This window comes from Nanorana parkeri, unplaced genomic scaffold (assembly GCF_000935625.1).
Source record: "Nanorana parkeri isolate BGI_ZX_2015 unplaced genomic scaffold, ASM93562v1 scaffold348, whole genome shotgun sequence".
In the NCBI taxonomy this organism is placed as follows: Eukaryota; Metazoa; Chordata; class Amphibia; order Anura; family Dicroglossidae; genus Nanorana; species Nanorana parkeri.
In genome coordinates, this window is record NW_017306616.1 from 632875 (window position 1) to 654605 (window position 21731).

Genomic DNA, 21731 nt, shown 5'->3' on the forward strand with positions numbered 1-21731 from the left:
TGAGCCGCTGATGACAGCTATTAATTTAAAGGGGACAGTCTGCTGAACAGTTATACTATAAGCTGATGGTCGCTAAAGCGACCATCAGCTTATAGTAGAACTGTAAATGCCAGGTCCGTATGGCATACTGACCTGGCCAGCTGGAAGCACTTTTGTAGGTCCGTATGCCATACGTCCTTGGCAGCGAAAGGGTTAATACTATTCTGGTGCTGATTTTCTTGGCATAAGTAAGGACACAATGGCACAAGGTGACAAAACTGCAGTCAAACTCGCATTGTCACTGTGTGGGTGGCCTCGCAGGGTCACTAGGTATTTATGGAATGAAGAACGAGCTTTCTCTAATTTACCGTCGGCACTTCTGTTTATTAGAAGTCTTGATTTTTACATGGTGACGTTTAGTTTTTAGCTTTAATTATACATTTAAATCAAGCATTTGTTTATCTTCCAGTGTATGTTTTCATTGTGGGAAACCTTTATTTGTCAGACTTTTTCCAGGGCCCCTAGTAAGTCATGTTGTACAGACCTCCATGCAGGAACATTGGTGTATTAGTAACCTCGGTAAATGGTCACTGATAGTTTCAATGGTGATTCCAGAAAGCTGGAGGCTGACTTTTGATACCTGTTGACTTGGAAAACCTGGCCTACTGTATCTGAAGTGATGAAGCTTTTGAAATTTGTGTAAACTCTGCTTTGCTATGATGTGTCACCGCCTTGAAACAGAAGATTTTAATGGCTGCTGAGCTATTTGTGTTTGCATTGTTCCATAACATTGAGGAAGTTATTTACTTCTGCACAATGGATGTGTTATCTTTACAAAGGGAAGCTGCTCTTAGAAAATACTACGAACGTTTACTAGGAACTGTCCGTTTTTAAATGTAGGGATTGTGGATGTATTGTAGTTTTTAAAATGACTTATTAGGTTCTTAATTTAAAAGTAATCTGCAATAAAAGCCTAAGGGCTTGTTCACACCAAGCGCAGAGCAGTTACAGAACGGATCAAAACTGCGTCCAATGTATTCCAATGGTATTTAGAGCTCTAGTTCACACCAGAGCGTTCAGTTCCAGAGCATGCAGAAAAACTGCAGCGTGCCCTATTTTTTTTTCTCCTCTGGAATGCACAAACGCATGCAAACACATCAAAAATGCATGCAAACGCTATGGAATGCACTGAAAGCCCTTTTTAGACTAAACATTGTTTTTTATTATTATTTTTTTACAAAAACGGCCCACGCTGCAAAACACGCAGCACTGCATGTGCAGAAACTTATACAGATCCGGTCTGCATTTTTTGGTGTGAACAAGCCTTAACTCCGTGCACACCAAATGCCTACCCATGTATTACCTTCGAATAGTCACAGTGGCATCATTACTGAGCAAGACTTGGCCTCTTCACGGAGCAAAACTGTGGGTGGGAAACACCAGGTCATCTCAGTACAGACTCTCTCAGTACAGACTATGTGCACACGACTATAGGGAAAGAGAAAGCGTAGCACAGGCCAGTCTTCACAACTGGAAACTCCTGCACAGGCAAAGGGCAGGAATTGTTTCATGTTGGATTACTGCAAAGATCTGGGCAAAATACACATGAGGCTAAGATTCAAGTAATGGTTTCTGTATTTAGAGCAGACTTGTTTAGTCCAGATTTCAGTTTTAAAGGGTCAGTCCATAATAAAGGAAGGCTATTGGGTTATAAATATGGGAAATGCCACTGCTGGCCTGTTTGTAAAGGTGCAGCCACCCGCTGTACACCCGCTGTACACATGTTATTGCACCTTTTAGAAAGAAGTATAAAAAGGCAGATTCTTTATGTCTATCCTAACAGGTTCCTTTTACTTTCACTTTAAAGCGGTCATTGTATTTTTAGAAACTGAAAATCAGTTTTGAGCGGACTATAATTTTAATTCCAAAATAAAGTGGAAGTCCAAGCAGCATCTTGTCACTTGCAGCAATCCTTACAGCTAATGAATGTGTGTTACAGTCTTTGCCTTTAGCCAGCATCCTTAAAGGATATGTACGCTTCTCCTTTTTTGTTTCTAGACTGCTTCTTTTAAAACAGGAAGTAGATCAGAAGGATAATGTGACCTTATTAAGATTTTTTTTATTAGTGAATGATTTTAATGCATGAATAATTTAGAGAACTATGTCTGTGTTCAGGTGTCTGTAATCCGCTTTAACCCCGATCACAATGACTCAAAGTGGTGAATGATGTTTTTTGACTGCTGAGGGAAACGATTGTATTCTAGCTCTGTGCCGTTAAGAAATAATGGCCCAGTACAAGTATTGTTTTTAACTATCAAAGCCAGGGGTAGCCAAACTCCGGCCCTCCAGCTGTGGTGCATCTACAAATCCCATGAGGCATTGCAAGATCTTACAGCCACAGACATGACTCCTGGAGAATGATGCATCATGGGATTTGTAGTTTCACCACAGCTGGAGGGCCGGAGTTTGGCTACCCCTGATCTAAACTGATAGAATTTGGGTGGCCATACGTTTGAAGAGATTGTTGCATGATGCAGATGATCCTGCAAGATTCTATCGGTGTATGGTTATAGATGATCACATCTGGTGGGCCATACCTGTATTGCAAAAGAAATGACAGGCTGGAAGTTGTCATTAAAAGAGAAATCTAGCCAAACCTTTTTTGCTTTAGTTCTCTTTTGGGTCACAGGAGTAGATTTACTAATGTAATCCTGTGACCCAAACTTGGCATATAGCGGGTTGCTGTCTGCTCGCTATATGTTGACAGCGCAGAGCTGGGAAAGATCCTGACAATATTGTCGGGATCCACCCTGCTGCTTGATTGACAGCTGACTCTGCCTCTCTAGAGCCAGCTGGGCCCACCCCCTTCCTTCTCTGTCCCTCCAATGAGCGCTGGAGGAAAAGAGGGGTGAGTGGAATCCTTGCGGGGAGTGATGACTGACAGCGACCGCTCTCTGCAGGGAGAAGACCATGAGCTGAGCGATCAGCGGTTTGTGGTTGCTCGGTTCTCGAACTGTAGAGCCGGTGTGACACAAAGTGTCGCACACCGGCTCAAACTATTGGGAAGAGTACATTTTACTGTCCCAATAGTTCTCCTTTTAATCTTCCATCTATTATGAGGCATTGCAAGATCTTACAGCCACAGACATGACTCCTGGAGAATGATGCATCATGGGATTTGTAGTTTCACCACAGCTGGAGGGCCGGAGTTTGGCTACCCCTGATCTAAACTGATAGAATTTGGGTGGCCATACGTTTGAAGAGATTGTTGCATGATGCAGATGATCCTGCAAGATTCTATCGGTGTATGGTTATAGATGATCACATCTGGTGGGCCATACCTGTATTGCAAAAGAAATGACAGGCTGGAAGTTGTCATTAAAAGAGAAATCTAGCCAAACCTTTTTTGCTTTAGTTCTCTTTTGGGTCACAGGAGTAGATTTACTAATGTAATCCTGTGACCCAAACTTGGCATATAGCGGGTTGCTGTCTGCTCGCTATATGTTGACAGCGCAGAGCTGGGAAAGATCCTGACAATATTGTCGGGATCCACCCTGCTGCTTGATTGACAGCTGACTCTGCCTCTCTAGAGCCAGCTGGGCCCACCCCCTTCCTTCTCTGTCCCTCCAATGAGCGCTGGAGGAAAAGAGGGGTGAGTGGAATCCTTGCGGGGAGTGATGACTGACAGCGACCGCTCTCTGCAGGGAGAAGACCATGAGCTGAGCGATCAGCGGTTTGTGGTTGCTCGGTTCTCGAACTGTAGAGCCGGTGTGACACAAAGTGTCGCACACCGGCTCAAACTATTGGGAAGAGTACATTTTACTGTCCCAATAGTTCTCCTTTTAATCTTCCATCTATTGAGCAGTCAGAGGCAGGACCATGTAGCAATATCTTCCAGATAAACCCGTACGGCTAGAAATGGCTTCATAGACAGTAATAGGGAGAACTTGTAACATACATGAAATAGTAAATCTGTTTATCCAGTAAACAGAGAATTGTTGATTCAGACCAGTAGACCCCTGCTTGGCTGTGTGAGCACTGTGAACAGTATACGGTTGAGGGTCCTGCTGTTGATTTTTGAGGTGGGTATGGTTTAAAGACCCTTCTGTATTCTTTCTTGAACTGGTGTGATGTTCATTGCTCCCCCATTACCCTGCCCATAAAAAGTCTGATTGATTTCATTTAGTTGAGAAATAATTGATGTACTTTTGCTAAGTAAAACAAGTAAGTTGATCACGTATTTAGAACACCCGTAAGTATTGCAGCAGGCTGTGCTGAAACTGGTTGTGATATTTTGTAGGTTTGTGCAGGAAAGCCTTTTACAGAGTGATGTAAAGAGGAGGGATAGCATGCCAACAAATATAGCTCAGCTCATGTGCTAACATTTGCACAGCAAGGTCCATACACAATAGAGACTCTGTGAGTCCTGAATGACGTTGGTGTATTAACAAACAACTGGGCATTTCTTTTACATAATGTTATACAATATAATATATGACGTTGCCAGTTTATGTTGATTTAAGTTACTTTCTGATGTTTCACACAGCCAAATGTCAGCGGAATGGAGCCTCCATTTGGGGATGCTTTTCGGAGCCCAGCCTTTGCTGAGCAGACATTAATGAGCACAGACCTTCTAGCAAGCAGCTCAGATCCAGACTTTATGTATGAATTGGTAAGTCAACACAGTAGTGATAAATCCAGAGGCTTTAAAAAAAAAAAATCCTTGCAGACTTTCCACTCATGTTTTTGTATATTTACCTTTTAACAGGGTTGAATAACCTTTAGACCTGTTTAAAGTGATAATAAAGTGAAAGGGTTTTTAAGCAAATTCAGATGCTGATTAAATCATGTATAATAGATGCCACTCTTTGATGTTGAAAAGTTTTGGTTTCCTTCAGAATCAACTGGTCCCCTGAGTACTAGCCCTAATATCCTGTTTTAGGGTGGCTCTTTTCTCTCGCAGGGTCCTATGGAGCCACCCTTGTATGTGCTAGTAAGCTGTGTGTCTCTACACAGACCCAACAAGGCAAGCCAATCATCTTCTCTCATCCCTTCTCTAAGCTAGTAGATGGACAGCTGCTGGAGACTGCCCTTCTTATTTCTTCTCATTCTTATACTTGTCTGCTTAGATCAGGGGTAGCCAAACTCCAGCCCTCCAGCTGTGGCGAAACTACAAATCCCATGATGCATCTCTCTCCGGGAGTCATGTCTGTGGCTGTGAGAATCTTCCTCATGGGATTTGTAGTTCCACTACAGCTGGAGGGCCGGAGTTTGGCTAGACCTGGTTTAGGTTATGGCTATGGTGCCCAGACATTCCTCAATTAGTTTTGAGCGATGTTCATTTGCTAATGATACTTGATAGAACCCAGTGCAGTGCACCCAACCTTGTCTGCAGTATGGAATCTTTTCCTTGCCAATTTTTTCTGTATTTGCAGATGCTTCTGATGACCACGATATGGCTGATGGTCATTAGAAGGCTTTCCTTGCTTGATGCATAAACTCTGAGGTCTTTTTTATCAGCAGTGGGCACCTACATGTACAAGGGCCTTTTGCATCAGCATCAATTGTATGACAAAAGGGCACGGAAAACGCTCTTCTATATGTATTCTTCCATAACATTGAATTATTACCTCAATACTGGATCCAGCATTGCTTGTTCACACTGTGGTTTGTTTTTGTTGCCATTTTGGAAGCACTTGACATATGATTCTGAGTGTCCTGCAAACCCCACTTTTGAAATTGTCTCCTGAGCCAGATGGCTTTGTTCAGACTTTGTGTTTGGGGTGGGCAGCTGTGGCTAAGCTGGCTGAGCGCTGTCTGTCCTTCTTTTTGTATGGCTTCTTTGAGGGGACTTGCCAAGGTAGCAGTCAAGCCCCACTGAACATAAAACGCACAAACTGTTCTAGGGAAACAAGGTCAACACTCATGAGTGAACAATTTTATTCTCCTTATAAAAGTAAATTTTATGCATGTTCTGTAATCAGAATATTTGAATGTACAAATGTGGGAATTTATCTAAACTAGAGCAGACAGAATGTGGAGCAGTTGCCCATAGTTACCAATCAGCTTCTCTCTTCACTTTGTTCAGGCAAGATTTTAAAATTAAAGAGTTGCTGATTGGTTGCCATGCACAGCGTCTCCAGATTTTGTCTGCTCCAGTTTTGATAAATTCCCCTTCATAGTCTTTTTTCCTTTCTTTTTGTACTCATTACATATACTTTTTCTTCTGTACAGGACAGAGAGCTGGGATACCAACAAAGCCCAACGGATAATTTTATGTTGTTGGAGGACTGCAAAGATTTGGAAACATTTGACTCATTTGCTGGCTTCCTGGGTAACAGTCCACCTTTAACATCTCACTGGGAGCAGTGGGACACGTACTGTGAGGATTTGACCAAGTACACAAAGCTCACTAGTTGTGATATATGGGGAACGAAAGAGGTGGATTACCTTGGTCTTGATGACTTTTCCAGTCCCTATCAGGATGAAGAGGTAATCAGCAAAACCCCTACTCTTGCTCAGCTAAACAGTGAGGACTCTCAGTCAGTCGTAGACTCTCTTTGCTACACTGAAAGCTTCCTTGGAGGTAAAGCCACACTTTTTACAGGAAAGAAGGTGGCACCAGGAAGGGTGGCTGCTCCAGTTTGTTCATCCAAGACTGCCCTTGTCGAAGTGCCATCATCTGAATGCTCCCAAAAAGCTGCCAAGGCAGCAGCAAGTATCCAGATGGTAGCAAAGACTAATATTTCTTGTGATGAGAAAATTAATATCCATGTGGAGTGCAAAGACTATGTAAAAAAGGCTAAGGTAAAGATCAGTACGGCACTTCCAAGCCGACCAACAAGCACTGTGGTTGCCATAGATGCAGCCAAGGAAAATACTTGTTTTTGTGGCGCTGTAGCCAAAAAGCAGGAAAGGACAATTGGGGAGCCCTCCATAGGCCGAATTAGCTGTGCCATTTTGCCTTTCAGAGAGACTCAAAAGCTTTTCTGCCCGCCGCAGAATGTGGCCACAATTGATGTTGTGGAGGCTAGTGTTACTGTGTCGGCTTCTGTTTCTGATCCCTCACAAAAGAAAGAGGAGCACAACTATTCACTATTCATCTCAGAGGGGCTTACTGAATCGGTCATCAAGGCTGAAAGCCAGCAGGAGAATGAGGACGAGGAGGTTGAGTTGGATGAAGAAGAACATGATGAAGGATTTGGTAGTGAACATGAGCTATCTGAGAATGAAGAAGAAGAAGAAGAGGAGGAGGAGGAGGAAGAAGAAGAGGAAGAAGAAGAGGAGGAAGAAGAAGAAGAGGAGGAGGACTATGAAGATGACAAAGATGACATCAGTGATACCTTCTCAGAACCAGGTATGTTTTCTATATCAGCTGTCGGGCAAATATCTCCACACATCTTAAGAGATTAAATGAATCCTGTGCTGAGAGAAATCTAGATGCTACCATTGCTGACTGCTCCTTCCGAAAATACTAGTTTCCTAGCTGTTATACTGACCTAATGGTTTCAGTACATTTGTATATTAGTCACTTAGAAGAAGTATGCAAATAAGAAGTTTCAGGTTCACCATTTGCATGCGTATTCCAAGTTAGTGGGTCTGAGAGTACGGAAGTTAGGATCAGCATGACAGTTGGACAGCTAGCTTTTTTAGAAGGGAGCCTGCATAGCACCATCAGAATTGTTTTGCTGAATGATATTTTTCTGTGTTTCTTATGTTATTTTAGATAACAGAGTATAACAGATGCTGCTATACAATGTGAAGGAACTTTTATTTAGGAGGCTATTCCTAAAACATCAGTAGCAGGACAACTGGCCAATGGCAAAATAGACAATTCAAATCGATATTTTGTGCAAGTCCTTACGTTGATTTGCCACCCCCTTCCCATTTTTATCCTTCACAGTCCTCCTTTTTGTCTTGTTATAAGACGGGTTAGGCAAAGTCTGACAAATACGTATTGAAAAAGAAATCAATATATGAATAATGTTTTTCATGGGAAATATTTGCAGTTTAGCCCTGTGATTAACACACTTCTGTTACACGCATAGCTGGGCAGGTGACCCCCCCCCTTCATTGTTCATTTCCTGTCTTGGCTTTTTAATGACCATTGTTATCTCTTAGACTCCATCCTACTGAATGGACAATACATCTACACCGTGACACTGCAGATTCACTGTCACACACAGGAAGCTGGAACAGTGAGTTAAAAAAAATAGTCACCTGCCTGGCTAGGCAGTGTGACAGAGCTGTGTGATCCCAAGACTGGCTGTACAAAATTTGCAGTGTCTTCAAACCATGCCTGGCGATATAAACTAAGTGCACCTAAAAATACATTCCGATAGCTGCACAAAAGGTATTTAGGGTACTCAAGTTCTGACACTACTTGGAAATGTCAGACCTAAGTCTGTGTCTTTTCAGAACTGCCCAACATTTGGTTATGGCAGTGCAAAATTGCAGTTAGGCACATGCAGGCATTTTTGAGTGCCTATACTTTTTTTAAATTTATTTAAGATAACAGAGTCTCTTTGTCTCTTATTGGGAGCCCATAGCCTTGAGGAAAGGTTAAGACCCACATAGTGGTAGTGGTCTCCTCTGTAACCAGTGGTTGTTGTCATTTGCTGTCAACACTAGAAAATCAATTGGAATGGCTCCATGAACAACACTTTTGCATTTCCTTTCTTCCAATAATTATTCATCTCTCAAATGTTGTTTTTTTTTTCTTTTGAACATCAATTTAACATTTATAGGTTATGAAAATGATTCTGTTGAAGATTTAAAAGGATTAACTGCTGTGTCAACGCGGAAAAGGGGAAAGCGAAGGTACTTTTGGGAATATAGCGAGCAGTTAATGCCTTCTCAACAGGAAGGGATGCTGAGACCGTCTGAATGGAACAGAGACACGCTTCCCAGTAATATGTACCAGAAGAATGGCCTGCATCATGGTACTTAAGACTTTGTAGTTTTTCTATGGTCAATTATTTTAATTGCATAATTGGGCAGTAGTTAATAATTTGTGGTGTTCCACATTGGGCCTCACTTATAAAAAACCTGGATATAATAGTTCATTGAAGAGGTTGAATGTAGTAACCACCTCAATCCAACTATAATATTTCAAGTATAGGTTTGAGAATGAACACTGATAGGTTGCTGTGCAAGTAAATCTGTTTTTGCTTTTACATCATCTTCAATGTATAAATAAATGTTTAGTTTTTATTTTACAGTCAGTTTTAGAAAATGGTACTTGAGAAGATAAGATGAGCAACCTTAATCTGACATCTATCTATCTATCTATAGATAGATCTATCTATAGATAGATATAGAGATATAATATATTTTCAAAAAAGGATTTCTGAAAATTGACTAATGACCGTAGGTACAAAACCTACACTTCTTTTAGGGCTCATGCACACGGCACAAATATGCCTGTATTTGAGGTGCCGGGGAGCCGCCGCATCTGCTGCATTTTTCTGTTCATAGGATTGTATAGATGGAAAACGCTGTATGCATGTAAATGTTGCTACCGGCAACATTTACCGGTATGGAAAATTTTCATGCATTTACGTGTGCGTGAAAATGCAGTTAGTGTTAACAAGTGTAAGTAATTATCCCCCTCTACTAACTAAAAAAACGCCCATAGGCAACACTTAACACGCTTTTACTGCTCATCAGTTTAGTGTTATCAGTGACTAATGACCCTAAAATTATTGCTCTCACTCCGTTTGCGGCGATATGTAACATGTGCGGCACAATAGGCGCATTCGTCGTTTTCACACGTAAGGGCACCCGACGCATATCCGCGTGTGTATGTGGGGGGTGGGGGACTGAAAAAAATTGTTTTCTTTTTGAATTTTTTTTTATGCTTCTTTATTTTTTTTTTTACACACCCCTTTATTGCCATTACATGGGGGGATAAGAAGCCCCCTATGTGATAGCCAATTTACATGACAGGTCCTCTTTATGGAGACATCAGGGGTCTCCAAGACCCCTAATGTCACCTAGGGACCCCCAGAGAAGCTGATGAAGCAGAGATCTGCTTCATCAGCTTCTGTAGCTGGAGAGTGACACTGAATGCAGGAAGTGATGTAATATACATCACTTCCTGCATTTGGGCACTAAGAGGAGATCAAAGGGAGACCGTATACTGAACTCCCTTTGATCTCCTGTCACAGAGCCGTCCCGGCCGCATCAATATATTTTTTTCTTGATATTGTTTATGTTCTGCTTAAGGCTTATTTATATTGAGAAAGGTGTAGCAACTCTGGGGCTTCATAACAACTGCTGTACATCATGGCAGTCACTCCACAAGTGTTCTCCACCATCCTAGTCCTAAATCTGACTAGACAGTCCTAAATACATTACACAAATCTCCAAGATGAATGGGTTGATATGCCCTTTTACAAATGCTAATGTTTCTTCCACCACTGCAAATGCTTTCAGTATTTACCAATGAAAAGGGAGGTATCTTGTGTGTTTTTTTGTTATTATATTGCATACAGCCAGCCATCTGTTGTCTCCCATGTTCTTCCACCAAGGGTCACCTCCTGCACAGTGCACATTTTAAAAAGGTGTCTTGTATTATTGTGTATTTGTTAGACACCTTTGAAATGGCAGTTGGTAAAGAACATACAGAATGCAAATTGATTTGCTTGACTTCTACTACAAGAGTGGGGGTCACTGTCTTTCTGGTTACTGTAGTGTTTTTTGTTTTTTTCCACCAGAGTGTAGTGTACTGTAGTGTTTTGACCCTAGAGTTATGTAAGCTTTCACTGCAGTAATTTAAAGTATTTATTTTAACAGCATACTATTCATCAGTGACAAGTGTGTTGTTGTTTTGTGGGCAGGCAAGTACACTGTGAAGAAGTCTCGCAGGACAGATGTGGAAGACCTGACTCCGAATCCAAGAAAACTTATGCAGATTGGCGGGGAGCTACGTAAACTGAACAAAGTAATCGGTGACCTAACGCCTGTATCAGAGCTTCCTGTTACTGCCAGGCCTCGATCCCGTAAAGAGAAAAACAAGCTGGCATCCAGGTATGATGATTATTAACAATAAATAGAACTGATCGGAGTCAACTTTACTGTAAACATTCAAATACAGCTCTACAACATGCTTTTTAAAGGTGAGTTGTAGGCACAATATTAAATCAGTCTCTGGAGATAGCTAAGGCTTAACCATATTGGTGTATTTACTCATTAAAGCATCTCTTAACACAGTTTTTATAGATTTTTGACACCCATCAATCGCCAAACTCGTATCCTGCAGCTTTTCAGTTAGTCAAGATACATTGCAACAGTCACATGGGAGAGAGAGCAGTGGAGGATGAGCTGCTGAGTTTTTGCAGCACACTATTCACCAGTGTATGAATTTACTAATTCCTGTGACTACTATTTTTTTCCTCGTCCATTGAGGGACAAAGCAAATCATATACTGTTGGATTATACTGCAGCCCACAGCAGTACTGGACACTGGCAAACAAAAATTGTATGCCTACTACCAGCATGCCTCAGTTTTTTGCTACTGTCCTAGAATGACATCTTTTCTTCAGCTTTGCTGGGAAAACTCTAACATTTTTCTAGCCTTTCTTTTGTCTGGTCTCTACAATGGCAGCTTTCCTCAGCCTAGCTTTGGAGTGCTGTACCGTGACTCCCCTGGCCTGCACATGCAGGCCTAGCCTGGAAGCGAAAACACTAGAGATGTAATGGAGAATCAATATCTGTTACTTATGTATCTCATGGGGTTTTTTTTTTAATGTGTTTTTTTTGCAATCTCATCTGTAGTGTTTTTATCTCCCTGGATCTGAGGCCATCACACCAGTCACAGAGCTTTGTTCCAGACAATCGCTGAAAAAATGACTGTGCTGGCATCAAGAAAGGGCCTACAGGACTTGCTTGTACAGCTATGATGCAGAGTGGCTGTGTGGAAACAACCCTTTTAACATACCTACAGGCAGCTACATTGTTGTCTATCTCCAGCATCCACAAAGAGAAATTGTTACCACTTGCAGCATCTAAACTTTATTTCTGCTGTGTAAAAGGCAAGAATCATACTTTCTAGTAGACCCTGTGGTGAATCAAACGTTTCTGATTTACTAGAGTTGCACATGCCGCTGGAATCATTCCAGTCCAAAACTTCCTTGGGTGTTCTGATATCGCTTCACTCTCCCGACTACTACTTCATTAGTTTGCCTTTAGTACATGAGCGGCAACAACAAGCTGGTGACATTGTGGCTGAGGGGGATCAGGAGAAGAAGTAGGCAGTTCAGACACACAGGCACCTGGGAGAATACAACAGTGCATGTAACTCTGCTAAATACAGAAAGTTTGATTCACTGGAGTGGCTAATAGTGAGGATGATGCTTGCCTTTTCTACGGTAAAAAAAATATAACGGGATCGCTTGAAGTGCATTTCTGCTCTTTATTTTCTTTGTTACCGCTCACTTTTACGCTACCCTATATCGTTGTATCTTTCCATTAGCATTCATTCTGCTTAAGCTCATTATCTTTCTTTTTCAGAGCTTGCCGGCTAAAGAAGAAAGCACAGTATGAAGCCAATAAAGTGAAGCTGTGGGGACTCAATACTGAATATGGTAAGAAATTGAATGTTTTTACATGGTGGCGCAAGATTCTAATTAACATGAGCCATGACTTCTTTCTGCCATCATAGACATAGTTGATAAAAAGTACTGACAGTGGAGCACATATACAGGTGAAACTCGGAAAAATTAGAATATCGTGCAAAAGTTCATTTATTTCAATAATGCAACTTAGCCGTCTACCAGGAGATTTTGGAGCACTTCATGCTTTCTTCCACAGACGAGCTTTATGGGGATGCTGACTTCATTTTCCAGTAGGACTTGGCACCTGCCCACACTGCCAAAAAAATTTCTGAGATTGTGGATCTGGGTTTTCATGAGCTGTAAGCCATAATCATCACAATTATGACAAATCACGGCTTGAACTATCTTGCTTTGCATGTAATGAGTCTATCTCATATATTAGTTTCACCTTTTAAGTTGCATTAGTGAAATAAATGATGTTTTGCACGATATTCTAATTTTTCGAGTTTCACCTGTAGGTTCTCCCAAGTGGCATACTTTTTAATCTCTTCATTGCAGGGTGTATTTTGTATGCCAATATTGGAGTATTTAACTTATGTTTTATGTATGCAATAAACTTCCTTCACAACTCTTAACTAGATCTACCCTACGTTTGGTAATTTGTCTTGAGGCCTTATTCACACAGATCCGTGTGGCATGCACGGCCGTATTGGGCTGCTCCCGGGAAGGACAGGTGCTGCGTGTGATTGTACCCAGAGCCTGTTCTTCTCTATGGGACTATGCAGCCGTACGCTCACCCAAGCTGTACATCCGTGCGTGTGTTCATGCTTGGACGCAGACAGGATCCATCCTTTCTGCGTATGGGCACGGACACCCGCACGGATGTGCAGCTCGGGTGAGCGTACAGCCATGTACTCCCATAGAGAAGAACAGGCTGCTGCATACAATCACACGCAGCACCTGTCCTTCACGGGAACGGCCCGATACGGCCGTGCACGGCGCACGGATCTGTACGGGCTGACACTTAGCTGTGTGAATGAGGCCTAAAGGACTGGTGCATATCAAACTGCTAAGACATGTTTTGATTACTGTTTGCAAGTTGAATTCATTATTTGCATCTTGTATATCTTGTGAAAATCTTCTCTGTATAAAGTGTTATGTCTGCTCAAGAGAGTTTATGTAACATTAGGTCTGAATGTCCAGCCATGCTGCAAGACAACAGTAATCAGAATATTTTACTGATGTATATTATTGCACAAATCAAATATTTTTTTTCTTTACATTTGTCTGCAGATAATTTGCTGTTTGTGATCAATTCAATAAAACAAGAGATAATGACACGGATACAGATCCCATGGGAGGAATGGTCATCAAGCATGGAGCAGAAACTGGATATGCTTATCAAAGAGACCCTGGGTATGTTTCTGTGTGATGGGTACCCCTACTGGGCTGGATCTTATATCCATGAAAGCAAAAGGGCCAGGGACAACCACTCCTCTGAAGGGTTTAATAGATGTGCATGCTGCAGGATGCTGCCCCACTTCAGCCAGGGAGACTGTGATATCTAGAAGAAAAACACAAACAGGGGGTGCCTTCCCTAGTGCAGATACATTTTATTCAGGTAAAAGCAAACAATAAGAATAGTAATCACAAGAGTAGATGAACATTAGCCTTAGGACGAACCATCACTGGCACACAGGAGCGTTTGTGTAACTTCCACTTGCCTCATCCTGGTTTATTGTCCTAAGGCTCATGTTCATCTACTCTTGTGAGTACTATTCTTATTGTTTGCCTTTACCTGAATCAAATTTATATGCACTAGGGAAGGCCTCCTGTTTGTGTTTTTTCTTCTGGATCTTATATCTCCTAGCAGAGAATGGGCTGAGTGGGCAAACTATAGTGACCTGTATGCTTTATATAAACATCACTCCAAATATCAGGCCACTGAATAACTACATGAAATATTGTGTACCTGCTTTTTTTGTATTCATTCATATATGGGGTTATTTTTTACTTGTTTACTTAACAATTTACCTGCCATGATAATTAGTCAATTTAGTTTTATTCTAAAATAATGAAGGGACCACTAGCCTTTTATACTTTGTGTATGGCTAGGTATACAGTAAATCTACGTTGACAGATAAGAGATTCTACACTGGCCTAGTATTCAAATGTCCTAACTATCCAGAGGGCTCCCTCCCAATTCCAACAACAATCGGTCTGGATATTACAACTAAGAATTTATTCTTGGCATATAAATGTGACAAATCCTAGGGGTAAATGGACCTTGACATTATGCTGTCAGCATTCTTCTAATGTTGGGCACTGGCTGATGGGCTAGATGTTCCTGCCAGGGTCACTGACGATTTTAAAATCCATTCATTAATTTTTAGTTCAATAAGTTTTTATTAAGGGTTTTATAAGACATACAGGTAAAAGTTTGACATTCAAAAATCAAAGTCAGTGTACAAAAGTAATGGAAACATAAAAGGTCCAAAGTCTTGGAACACAGTCAAGAATATACATTCTCGGGCCAGGGGGTCCAAAATAGAGGAGGAACATCACCCGTATGGGTCTCACTATGTTGTGCCACTTTGTGGCCCTTATAACGGACCCTCCTGCTGGGGATGTCTCAGGAGACAGCATCCAGTTAGGGGCGTATAATCCCGGCCCGGTAGTTACTGTGACCAGACTAACGTAGAAGAGAAACCTTCCATTAGGGCAGACCATGTACTGGAGCAGAACACTCAGATAGCAAAGGAAGGAGACCACCAAGGCTGAAAGAAGCGAGTGGGACAAAGAGAAACAGGGGAGAAAATAGCTGACCAGAGGAAAGGAGGAAAAGGAACAGGGAAGCTAAGTGAAGAGAAGGGAAGGTAAGGAGGAGCTGAGTTCAGAGAGAGGTCAGTTCAGAGAGGAACCCGGGACAGGCGAGCCCTATCTAAGAACCCCCCCTCCCCCAAAAACGTCAGAGTGTCATGGGCCTCCTGGAGAAACCCAGAATGCCTAGGTAAGGACCCCAGCCGAGAATGCATCTGAGGCTCGGAAGGCCAGCCATACGGACCAGGTGACAGTGTACCTCTCTCTGATGTCATGTTCATCCGTCAGCAGTCTTTCCAGGTCCCCAATTCGGTCCATTTCCACAGTCCACTCCGCCAAGGTAGGGAGTACAGGTGTACGCCAGTGCCGGGGAATAACTGTCCTTGCGGCTGGGAGAAAGTGCCTCAAGAGGCCCTGATTTTTAGGGAACCTGGTACCATAGTTAACAGTGCAATATGGGGGTCGTTGGGAATCACTGTACCTGTCACCCGGTGATGGACATCTAGCACTGCCTGCCAGAACTCTTTAAGAGGAGGGCAACTCCACCAAATATGTGTCATATGGCCAGGAGAGGCCTGACAACGCCAGCAGGAGTCCGGAACCTGTGGATAAAACCGGTGGAGCACCGCGGGGCACCTATACCACCTGGTTAAAATTTTCAGATTTTTTTCGTGAGCCATGCAGGCAATAGAGAGCGAGTGAGATGGGACAAAAGATTTCTCCCAGTCCAACGCACTGATGGGGAAGTCCTAGTTCTTGTTCCCATACTGAGACATAGCCCGAAAGTTCCGAGGAAGGGGAAGAGGAGAGAAGGGAGTAGAGTAACGAGACGGTGTGGGCGGGGGGAGAGGATTGCAAGAGGAGGGAGTCAAAAGCTGTAGGGGTCGCTTCGAAGACCTCAGGGTGAGGGAATGAGGAGACAAAAGAACAAAACTGTCTATCAGCCAACCACGTGTCCCCGATTGAGGGATCTACCGTGGAGTCCCGGATTGCCACCACCAAACGTCTGTGAGAGTCCCTGGTCCATCTACCGAAGGCGGACCGACGCATCGCTGGAGAGAACGCTGGGTTATTAAAAAAGCGGGGTCATGGGGCCAGCGTATGAGGAAAGCCCAGAGGTGGAGACCCATCTATCCCACAAATGTAGGGTGTGTAGGGTCAAGACCGGGAAGGAGGGAGGCAGAGCACGAGGCTTTGGGAGGATCCAAGGCAGGGCCTGCAGGTCGAAACCCGTAAGCACCCCCTCAAGTTGAACCCATTGTTTGTCATCGACTCTATGGAACCAGTCCATGATACGCAGCAAGACCAAGGCAAATTAACTTTGTGAATAATTGGCGTAGTTTGTTAAAGAAAGTAGCGGGAGGGAGGATTGGTAAAACCTGAAAGAGGTATATGAATCTGGGGATCACGTCCATTTGGAGAGCATGGATCCTTCCCAGCCATGAGATGTTCTTACAATCATATGCGGATAGATCCAGAGCAGTTTTCCGAAGGAGGGGATCATAATTGAGGGAAAATAACTGAGATGTGTCTGAGGAGAGTTGGATTCCCAGGTATTTTCTTGAGGCTTGGCAGATGCGAAACGGGAAGTTCGTAGCCGAGATAGCTCCACCTCGTCTAAGGATACATTCAGGATCTCTGATTTGGTGAGGTTCACCTTGAAGTTGCTAAGCAAACCAAAGCGAGTGAACTCTTGGAGAATGGAGGGCATGGAGGTATGGGGATGAGTGACATAAACCAATAGGTCATCCGCAAACAGAGCTAATTTGGGCTGAAAGGGCGCTACTGACAGACCCGGAATTGCCAAGTTTTTGCAAAGTGCCACCGCCAGGTGTTCCATAGTTAGCACGTAGAGCAGTGGGGACAGTGGGTCCCATTAGAAATTTTAAACCTTGGGGAGAGAGAGCCGTTTATCCGGACCCGGGCCGTCGGGTTAGAGTAGAGGGCCATAATGTTGTGTAAGAGCCTGGGCCGAACTCCACCCTGCAAGAGGGAGTGTCAAAGTGCCAAGTCTGTCGAAAGCCTTATCAGCTTTGACCGACAGGAGGCACATGGGTGTTTTGGAAGTCTGGGCATGTTGCATGAGCAGGACGGTTTTGATGGTATTGTCCCTGGCTTCCCGCCCCCGCACAAACCCAACCTGGTCAGAGTGAACCAAGTCAGGGAGTATAGGTTGCAAACAATTGGCTATCAATTTGGAGAAAAGCTTAAGATCTATATTAATGAGCGAAATGGGGCGATAATTAGTATAAAGGGTATGATCCTTTTCAGGCTTAGAGATCAGGGAGATATGTGCCTTCAACGCCTGAGCCGGAAAGTCAGATCCCAGGGCGATAGAGCTAAAGACCCTAAGGAGAAACGGAGATAGGAGATCTTTGTATTGTTTTTTAGAACTTAGCAGAAAACCCATATGGTCCCGGGCTCTTACCCGCTGGCATAGATCTAAGAACACAGTGGAGTTCCTCTATGGTGAAGGGGGACTCCAAGTCTTCCGCCATCAAGTCATCCAGGATAGGTAGGGCAGTATCTTGCATATAGGAGGACAGACGGACCTCCCGATCCGGGGCATTCGGGTCGATCTCAGGGATGTTATACAGAGACTCATAGAACTCGGCGAAAGCCTTCTGTATCGCCAAGGGCGAGTGCACTAAGATATCCGGAGACGATCGAATCTGTGAGATGAAAGTATGAGAGGATCTAGGGCGTAGGGTCCTAGCAAGGGCTCTACTACATTTGTCTCTGAATTCATATGCTCGATACGCCAACTTGTCGGCATATCTGTGGGTCGAGCGATACAGAAGGCCCAACCGCCGCTGCCTAGTCTGTGAGATTTGTAACAAAACCTCTGGATCAGGAGAACTTTTGTGGTGCATTTCCAGCTCCCTAAGAGACTGAAAGGTGCCACGCATTGGTCTGAGAGTGCTCCCGTTTCAGCCTAGAGCCATGTTGAATTAGGGTACCCCGGAGGACTGCTTTAAGGGCTTCCCATTGGGTCGGGAGGGGCGTAGGGTCGTGGACGTGGACCTCTAAGAATCGGTGAATCTCCAGAGATATCGCTGCAGCACACACCGGGTCGGCTAGGAGAGATTCATTAAGACGCCATGTCCATCACAGGGGGGAATCTGGGATTTGCAAAGAAAGTGTGACTGAGGCATGGTCTGACCATACAGTGCGGTCAATGTCGCAGTTAGGGGAACAATCCAGTACTGAATGGGAGACAAAGAAGTAGTCTAGCCTACTGTATGACCGATGGGGCGCAGAGTTATGGGTATAGTCACGAGCCAGGGGATGAAGAAGCCTCCACATATCTACCAGGTGAAGGTCAATGAGGCGTTTTTTGAGTATACGTAGTTTGGTGAAAGATACGTTAGAGCGACCTATCAAGGAGTCTAGACCGGGTTCAAGAGTGAGGTTAAAGTCCCCCCCCCCCCCCCACAAGGACCGTACCCTCTGCAAAGTCCGCTAATATCTTCAGGTATTAGACAGCTGCCGTTACTTGGTTAGTTTGTGGGAGGTAGAAGTTCGCCAGCGTATAGGTCCTACCCCAGAGTGACAGCTTGAGCAATATATACCTACCAAACTCATCTACGCGTTGGTCCAACACCGTCGCAGGTAGAGATTTGTGTAAGGCAATGGAGACTCCCCTAGATTTCTGTATACTGTTAGAGCTATGGTACCATCTGTTACAATATCTGTTAGCACATTGAGGAACATGTAGACTGTGGAAATGTGTCTCCTGGAACAATATCACCTGTACCTTAGCCCTATGCATAAGATATAGGATCTGGCCTCTCTTTGATGGAACATTCAGACCCCGAGCATTGTAGGTACAGAGTTTAAGGTCCATTGAAGCCACCCCAGTGGCCGCCATTCCGGGGGTATGGGGCGGAGAAGGGTAGGGCAGATAGAAGAGGGAGAGGAGAGGACAAAGTAATCAAGAAGGAAAGTAAGAGAAAGAGAAGTTAAGAAGAAAATGCAGAGAAAAGGTACAGGAGAGCAGAGAGAGAATGAAAAACGCACAAGACAAACAAAAGACTAGAAAGGGCAGGTTACCCCGCCTCTAGTAGACAAAACCTAGCAACCGCTAGATCTAACCTATCCCTTATGGGGAAGGTATATCCTATTCGGGGAGATGTGGTCGAAGTGGCAGACGGAGACATATGAGATGCAACCAGGACTCCATTCATTCATTCATTTTTAAATGTGCTCCAAGTGTATGTCCAGGCCTTCTTCTTTTTTTTTTTTTAAATTGGGGATAAATTGGAGCCCCTTTTGGATTTTTTTGCACCATGGGGGCCCTGTTAAAAAAATTTCTCTTTTACTTTTAAGGGTCATGGTTTCACCAGACATGAAATGAGAGCATACGTGACAAAACAGAAATAAAAGTGCTTATTTTGGTATAGTAGAGAAGGGCTAAAGTCCCTCTCAGCTTTTTATTGTTGTCAGTCTCCCTGTTGCAGATTTTCTGTCACTTTCAATCTGGTAGAACTGTTCTCATTGGTAACATACCTGAGGGTAGATCTATGTGACAGAGCCCCAAACAATAGTGAAAACCTGAAAGGGTTCTTATCCTTCCCCACTCCATTACATACAAAACAAAATGTTTTGGCTGGACAGAATGCTAAATTTGTATAGATTTCTATTATGTGCTAATGAACTGTTTTACAAATTAGTTTGTATTAAACCCATTTGTGTTCTGGTGCAAGTCCATTTCAGTATTTCTAGAACATGAAGGGCATCTTATCAAGAAGCAAAATCCAAATTGTGTTGGTAATTTGGTTTGACAAAGCTTTTGATTTTGATTTTTCAGGTTCCCCAGTGGCTGGCCAGACTTCCGAGTTTGTTAATCAGGTTTTGGAGAAAACCTCTGAGGGAGATCCCACCGGTGGCCTAGCAGGGTTACGTATCCCGACTTCAAAGGCGTGACGGCCTCTATCCGCAATGAGTGCTGATGTGTCATCCTTGTCTTCTCCGCAGTCTGCGCTGTAAATTCCATTTAGGTTTTGCATGTAAATTTTGTCATCTGCTAGAATTCTATTTTAAACAAGCTTTGTTGAGCTAGTGAAGCAAACAAACTTGTCTGCAAGTGGCGAGTACCCATTGCATGGAGCTCTTGTTTATCACAACTTCTGGTTGTGCGTAATTCTTTGTTCTTAGCATACAAGCCGCAGCAATTCTATCATTGCCATAGATTTATAAATACTGAACCTAAATGTGCAAAAGAAATAGTCAAAACGTATTGCAAGTTAACATCTGTCTTAGTCAGACTTTTTTTCTTTTTTTTTTTTCCTTTTACGTTCCCATAGTTTTGAGCTAATGCCAAAATTATTCAGAATAAGCTTCAAACACATGTGATAAGAAGACTTACTCTTCTGGGATGTTAGAATTGCAGATTCTATTATGCCAGGCTTTACATCTATGCCTGTGTGTGCCGCGCTCATGTTAAAAAAGCCGCGGTCACCATAAGTGGCTCCAATCACAATCTGGCTGACTCTAAAAAAAAAATAGACTTTGCGATAGCGAATAGTTTGTCAGAAGTGGGACTGCGATTTATAAAAGATTTATCTTTGTGCCTTGTAATTTGCAGAGTGAGAAGACACTTCTACTGCTTAAAGTTGCTTTTTTTTTTTTTTGTATGCTTTGAACCGTTACAAAATATTTAAAAAACTTTAGTGTAGTGGGCTTAAATGCATAGTTGGATATATATTTATTGGGTTGAGCTTACATGTTTGTTTTAAGAAAAAAAAAATCCTTGTGACTTCCTTTTTTTTCTCTGAATGTATATAGGAATATGTTGAAAATGTAGATATGTGCCACAGAGTCTGTGAATTGTATAGACATTGAAAAAAAAACCCCACAAAAAGGTTAAAAAAAACCCATAAAAGGCAACAAAATAGGAAAAACATAAAACGGTGGCTCTTGATTTAAAAGCTGCACTTTTTTATTTGTGTTCTCTTTTTTTTTTTTTTTCTCTCTCTTTGGTACTTTTAGTTTGAAAAGGAAGAAAAATTGCACATTACTTTTGATTGTTTTCTTTTTATTTTGTACCAAAGACAAAACACGTTGAGGTGGCAGACTGCCAGTCAAAGTAAAGATTTGCACAGCTTATAAGATACTGTAATGAATGTAAACATTAAAAATATATATATATTTAAAAGTTTAGGTCAGCAGAATTTTGGAATTAGTTAGGAGTTATAATACTGTGAATTTTTTGTTTTGTTTTTGTAGTGGTCCAATTTTCTGAGTCTGTATGTAAACTCGGAGGGTTTATTCACAGTCTGTCTACAACAAGGTGACTGATTTCCCTTGTTAGATAAATATAGAATATATATATATATGTGTGTAGTTGCTTTTCTTTTCTTTTTTTCTTTTTTA

At 42.7% G+C, this 21731-nt stretch overlaps 1 protein-coding gene across 1 annotated transcript in view; it reads left to right on the top strand.

Annotated features, from left to right (window-relative positions):
- The window catches only part of CREBRF (CREB3 regulatory factor), a 23372-nt gene extending 3047 nt beyond the window's left edge, over window positions 1-20325 (top strand). Inside the window, exons 2-8 of the mRNA XM_018558618.1 lie at window positions 4526-4651; window positions 6214-7336; window positions 8727-8921; window positions 10821-11010; window positions 12493-12566; window positions 13830-13952; window positions 20167-20325. Of these exons, the coding sequence (XP_018414120.1) occupies window positions 4526-4651; window positions 6214-7336; window positions 8727-8921; window positions 10821-11010; window positions 12493-12566; window positions 13830-13952; window positions 20167-20282 (1947 nt within the window). The 3' untranslated portion in view covers window positions 20283-20325. The remainder of the gene's footprint in view (window positions 1-4525; window positions 4652-6213; window positions 7337-8726; window positions 8922-10820; window positions 11011-12492; window positions 12567-13829; window positions 13953-20166) is intronic.
- The last annotated feature ends 1406 nt before the right edge of the window (window positions 20326-21731 follow it).